The 6,000-nt window shown below is 40.8% G+C and overlaps 2 protein-coding genes across 3 annotated transcripts; both read right to left on the bottom strand.

The window, feature by feature from the left end:
• Nucleotides 1-44: 44 nt before the first annotated feature.
• On the bottom strand, nt 45-1,835 carry LOC131213451 (cilia- and flagella-associated protein 57-like). The gene is made up of 3 exons (XM_058207492.1): nt 1,770-1,835; nt 163-1,653; nt 45-107 (listed from the first exon to the last, which is right to left on the bottom strand). The coding sequence occupies exons 1-3, from the start codon at nt 1,833-1,835 to the stop codon at nt 45-47; spliced, it is 1,620 nt and encodes a 539-aa protein (XP_058063475.1).
• Nucleotides 1,836-2,531: 696 nt separating this feature from the next.
• LOC131213566 (uncharacterized) lies at nt 2,532-5,922 on the bottom strand. Of its 2 annotated transcripts, none has more exons than XM_058207635.1 (4): nt 5,674-5,922; nt 4,285-4,414; nt 3,906-4,216; nt 2,532-3,832 (listed from the first exon to the last, which is right to left on the bottom strand). In XM_058207635.1, exons 2-4 carry the CDS (start codon nt 4,398-4,400, stop codon nt 3,006-3,008), a joined length of 1,254 nt encoding a protein of 417 aa, XP_058063618.1. In that variant the 5' UTR covers nt 4,401-4,414; nt 5,674-5,922; the 3' UTR covers nt 2,532-3,005. The 2 variants fall into 2 exon arrangements, with proteins under 2 accessions (XP_058063618.1, XP_058063617.1); XM_058207634.1 differs by having other exon boundaries at nt 4,285-4,403.
• Between the last annotated feature and the right edge of the window lie 78 nt (nt 5,923-6,000).

Raw genomic sequence — 6,000 nt, 5'->3', positions numbered from 1 at the left:
CTTTTTCGTTGCTTGTTCTGTTTCAAAAGATGTTCGTAGTTGGATTAGTTGTTCATGCATAGCGGTTTTAGTATGCTCAAGCTCAGGGATCGTGGAATCCTGCAGTTCTTTTAGATGGACATTGAGGACACTCGATTTCTTAATTTCTTGATCGAGTTTTACTTTCAATTGCTCCGTTGATTCAGCAGCTTCGCTCAACATTTGTTTCAGTTCCAATAGCTCCCGGTGGTGATTTGTTTGTTCTGTTTCTCGTTGCGTAGTAAGAGTTTGCAATTTATACTTAAACTCTTCCTTACTGAAAGTTACTTGTTGATGTAGTTCTTCCAAATGTTTTTTCGTTGTTTGCTCTGCTTCGAAAGATGTTTGTAGTTTACTTAACCGCTCATTCAATTCAGATCTATCCCGCTCCAGTGTTGCCTTTGAAGCGAGTAGCTGTTTAACTTGATCATTAACATTTCTCAGATTGTCCGAAAGCTTAGCGATATCCTGTTCCTTCTCTTTTAATAAGACCTCCACTACAGATGAGGCTAAGTTTTCACGGTCACGGCAACAACTATCGTTAATTGAAACATTTTTGAACGAAACATCCAAGAAGTCACTTGAACAATCAAAACTCTCTGGAACCTGAGGACACGTGAGCTTATTTTCATGAATGAATCGCCGCAACTCGTTTATATTTTCTTGCAAAATTGTGTTGAATTCTTCTTTTTTGAAGGCTTCCTCTTTTATCGATTGCATTAGCCTTTCAATCTGAAGAATATGTTCTTGAAGGTTTCTATTGGCCAATTGTAGTTCCTTATTTTGCTCCGCCACAGAACGTTCATTCCCTCGTGCCTTATGAATTTCATCTTCCAATGTTTCAACGCAATCGGTTTTCTCTTTCAATTGTTTCCGAAGCTCAATTAAGTTGTCATGATGGTCAAGATCTAGTGACTTTTCTTTTACACTCAGTGCGTACAGCTGCTCTTTCACCTCCAGTGCGTTGATCTTCGTCAAAAGCCTTTTATTTTTTTCATCTAACTTGACTATCATCTCCTGCAATTTCTCGTTTTGTTTTTCAAGACATGCGTTCTCCAAACGTGCCGATTCTAGTTGCGTTGTCATTCCTCGTAACTTACACTGCATCATTCCGTGTTTCGGCGTTGATTTTGGCCGTGATATTTGTTCGTCCAGTGTTTTAATCGGGCTGTTTGTAAAGATCTCAGTTGATTTGTTGTCACTATCCAACGACATTTTACTGTGTTGGGTTTGGCTGAACGTTGATAGTTGCAAAGCATTCCGAACTGCAGCGTCGATAAAGCTGCGATTGACTTTAGGCTCTGCCGTACCTTCCGTTACAAAGGATTTCAGAAATGTTTTCAGGATGTATTGTTGTGACTCGTCGAATTGTTTGCAGATGTTTTGAAAAAATGAAACGGGATGACGGACGCAAGAAAAATATAGGAGTAGTGAAAAAATGTACACATATTCTCCATCAGCTATGTCTCCTTCGGCACAGAGTTGAAGCTCAAAGTCGGGAAAATGGGAACGCAAAAATTCTATTACTGTGTTTTCCTTTATCTCAAACGTAGGGTTGAGTCGGTGACGGAATGTTTCATAAAACGAGCTCAAGGTACCAGAATCATCTGTGTTGATCGAACTGGAAGATTGCACCTTCAGTAGGAAGAAACCAATTGGTGAGTTAATTTAAACAGCCCAAAAACAAACCAAAAGGAGGATAGATGGAAATAGCAGAATTAGGTTTGGGAAAAGCAGACAAACGTACATACCCAAAGAAACAACACACGACGCCACAGTGTTAAACAATGCTGCTGCGTTATTTTGTTACTCTCCATAACTTTTGTAACTGCTTAGACATCAATTTAGTACGGTCAACGTAATTATAACTTAGATAGACGCCGAATCGATCAACACGAACACAAGGAGAAAACAGTTTACGGCCGTTACAAAATGGGAGTTACAAAACGAAGGTACGCGTCGATACAGAACAGCGAAGGTGAGGCACGAAAACGAAAACAAATGACAGCTCTTGACAACAAACCGAAACTTTCAACCGCTCGATTGAATAGGCTTTTATACCAGTTTTTCAATTTAAGATTATACCACTTATGAGAGCGTTATTTTGTGGGTATCGCTATAATTGAATATTTATTATAAATTTTCTAAGAAAAAAGTTATTTTGTGACAATAATTGTGAGAATAATAACAATAATAATTTGTGTTAATTGTGCTTTACCAACAAATTTGCTTTACATATTTAAGTGATTAATTGCCACCAGCAGTCACCAAAAACATGGCCTGAAATTAATTTGAAGGGAACCGATCAATGATTTCTTACGATTCCAATTTCCAAGCGGAATCGTATCATTGGCTGCACTACGATGTAAAGCATCCCAACTGGCATTTATTGTCGTTGTTTTGATTTAGCTCAATTTAAAGCCTTGAAGCTCTTCAATATGTTTGTCCTTTACACATAGTGAGAATATACCGAATGATGGGTTTTCAGTTTGGTTTTATTTCATTTGTGCATAGGAAAGGGAGAGGGTGTTGTACATTTCATCAAAATGAAATCATATCACAATTGGTTGACAGAATAATTAATATTTAATTCATAATGTATAATGCGCTTTGAGTATATTCAATACGTATGTTTGTAGCAGATGCTGGATGCCATTTCTGACTTCAAAAGAAACGAAACTCATTATGGTTAATATGTTGAGGTCATGAGATGAGTTGTGTTTAATATTCATCGCATATCAGGTGGCACAGAATTGGCCAAATAGCAAAACGGAAACTAAACATTAAGATGCACAATTAATTACATGTATTAAATACATGTACTATATATATGGCATAAACAGCATTATTTCTAGCGATTGGTCTGCTCTACTCCAATAGAAAATTTTCCGTTCTGATATTTCGAAGTTTAACAAAAAAAAACATCGCGCAATGAGAGTCTTCATATTGGAGGAAAAGAACCGAAAAACGATCGGTGCAAAATGCTTTCAAAAGTTATTCAACTCTTCCGAGTTTAAAATTTCGAAATCACTATCCTTGTCATCGTCTGAAGAATTTTCTTGTTTCGACGACGGTTGCAACAACCGTGTTGAACGTATCACGCCGCCGATGGCGTCGATGATGATAGAGCTTTTGGACTGCTCGGAAGGAATTGCCCCGGAACCACTGCTGCTGCTGCCACTGCCAGTCGGTCGCTGGACAGTAGTCGCATTCATTAAGCACTGAAACATAGCTCCCATCAGCGCGGTGTTTGCTGGGTTCACCGCACAAGATGCAATATTGAGTTCAGGTGTGTCATTACTCCCTGCAGAGACACGCTTTTGTCTGCTTTGCTTCATTTTGTCTGATACAGTACTTTTTGTTCGACTACGAGCTTCGGAAGACTCCGCTCCGAAAGAGAGGCCGCTCGAGATGTTCTCGTCCGAATCAGACGAACTGTTCGCATTAAAGTGACTGATTTTAAACTGTATCCTTTCGTCACACACTTCGTCTATGGCGGGTTTCGTACCATTTGCGCACCTCTTACGCACCACTTGCGAGCCGCCATCGTCCATGAATAATTCGTCACTGCTGGAGTCACTCTGTTCGACTGTTTCCAATTCCCTACTGCCATCCTCCGGTAACAGCATCCTAATGTACAGCTCATCTTCTCCATAATTGTCTCCTTCTTGGGTGGATTTTTCGTTGCACCAATCAATGTGCAGCGGAATATCTCCCTTCTCTCCAACCTCTTTTAGCAGCGACTGATTAAGTTCGTTGATTTCTGGAAGAAATTCTTTCACCTCTAGCTCGAACTGCTGCTCCTGGATAGTAGCTGCAGAGAAGAAAGGCATGTAAACAAATTAACATTATACAATGTGTAAACCGTGTGCTCTCTCAAATCATACCAGTATCGTTGCTAAAGACTACTTTAATATCGTATGTCCATTTTATGACCATTCCTAGCACTAGCAGGGAGATTAGTATCACCCACCAGGGAAGCACGAAAAACAAGATGATTGGTGTAAGAACAGTCACTACTAACGCAATTATGAAGCTATAGGGTCTACTGCTTCGCAGTGTGCAACAACGTGCTCTTGCTTTCGCGATCGCTGTGTCGAGGCGGGAAGAAGTCTGCAACTGCACCGAAGAACAGTGCCGACACCAGAGCGCTCCGAGCGAAACGGCGCCTACCATAGCCGCTGGCCGACAGTCGTACCTGCGAAAAGGAAATGAAAATGATTTTTTGGCAACAAAATAAAAAGTTACTTTCGCGCGACCACTTACCAAAAGGTGCCACATAGTAGCGCCACAACTAGTAACGTTCGCAAAGCCGTGTCGGAATTACACCACGTATCGCCTCGCCACCACATAGTTGACCATTTTTCGCTTAACGTCTTCATCGACTGTGATCAGACTCAAAAGTCAATTGTTAAAAAAGACATGGAAAATGAACAAAGTTGAATAAATCGATTGTGAAGGGAAAACACTATTTCTAAGACACACCATAAATAGCTAATCTCTTGGTACTAATCCGTGTGCGTCCACTTCTTCCACTGAGCTACGCAACAAACATCATACGCGTGAAGAGCTGTGTGTTTTGGGTTTCCCTAGCATTTGTTTTCTGTTTTCCGTTGTCCGTTCTATGACGAACGCTGCATCATTGTTGTGCGATACGAAAAACGCTCTTTTCAGAAAAACAAAGGCTAATAAATGAATGGCGCACTCAATGCGCACGATTTCGCCCGAAGACCGGTAACGTGATTTGCCTACCATTTAAATCAATCCCACTGGTATGCGTGCGGGCGGCGAAATGGATAATACGCTTCCCGCCGACCCAATGACTAGCAGAAACCTAGATTTGCTGCGCGAAGGACGCAAGTACACTTCATTTAAAAATAACTATTTCTCTTCACATTTACGTCCCTGTACTGCGAACAAAACATACAGCGCTGTGTTTGAACGTTTCTTTGTTAAAAGAAGAATTAAATAGAGAAATGGGCAACGCATGGATTAGTTCTAAGGGGCCACTGTGGCATGAATTTGCCACTTTGCAATTGAGTTTGAGTTTGAATGTGAACTTAAACTGTGAACGGCCGGAGAAACGGTTTTACGCAACACTAGCGACACTTTTGATTGCACACGTTACAACGCAAATGCGTTTCACGAATGACTACGTCTTTGCTATCGTCATTTACGATTCGTCTCCACCGCAGCGCAGTGATAAATTATTCGCCAAAAAAAAGTTAGAACGGGTTGGCCATATGACGTAGCGGATTGAGTTGGAAAACCGGCGGTCACAGGAAACCAATGATACTAATTTGCCGTAGTTCACGGATCTTTTTGCAATCATGCTATTAAGGTGAAGGCACAGAAGGAAGGTGGAAGTTGGGAAAGTCCTTATAGAGCATTGCAACCATTATCCTGAGCTGAATGTCATTTTGCCATATTGAACAGCTTCCAGCTTCCGGTGAAGCTATTTGGGTCACGATCAGATGGAGATTACTAAAACAATGCATGAAAGTTATACAAAAACATACTACGTTGGTCCCTGCTCACGGTACGGAAGTCACCAATCCCTGATCGCATTTGCAACCAATAGGGCAATAGAAAAGTACGAAATCCAAATCGCTTCTGTTGATTCTACAAAACACACGATTAGCAGCACTTATTTACCTTTTTTATCATAGGATACGCTTATGCTACTATGCTCGGACACTACACAAAACTGCTTAGATAAACTAACACAGCACATAGCCCAAACGAGCCGAGCATAATGGTGAACGAAACGGCGGCGGATTTCCCCGTAGTTTGATAGATGAAGCTCTGTTTTGTTCAGTAATAGAAGGACGAAGAAATGAATGTGGCCTACTTAAAAACTCTAGCGTGAGTGAAGTATTTCGTGAGCAGCCAGGCAAAAATACACCTTGTACACAAGGGAGAAGCGATATTTGTATCTTTTTGCAGTGTGGGCGTGTGTATGTGTTTAGATAATAGTAAAAA

The sequence above is a fragment of the Anopheles bellator genome, chromosome X, assembly GCF_943735745.2.
Source record: "Anopheles bellator chromosome X, idAnoBellAS_SP24_06.2, whole genome shotgun sequence".
NCBI lineage: Eukaryota > Metazoa > Arthropoda > Insecta > Diptera > Culicidae > Anopheles > Anopheles bellator.
Note: the sequence above shows the minus strand (reverse complement) of the source record. Positions and strands in the feature narration are given on the sequence as shown.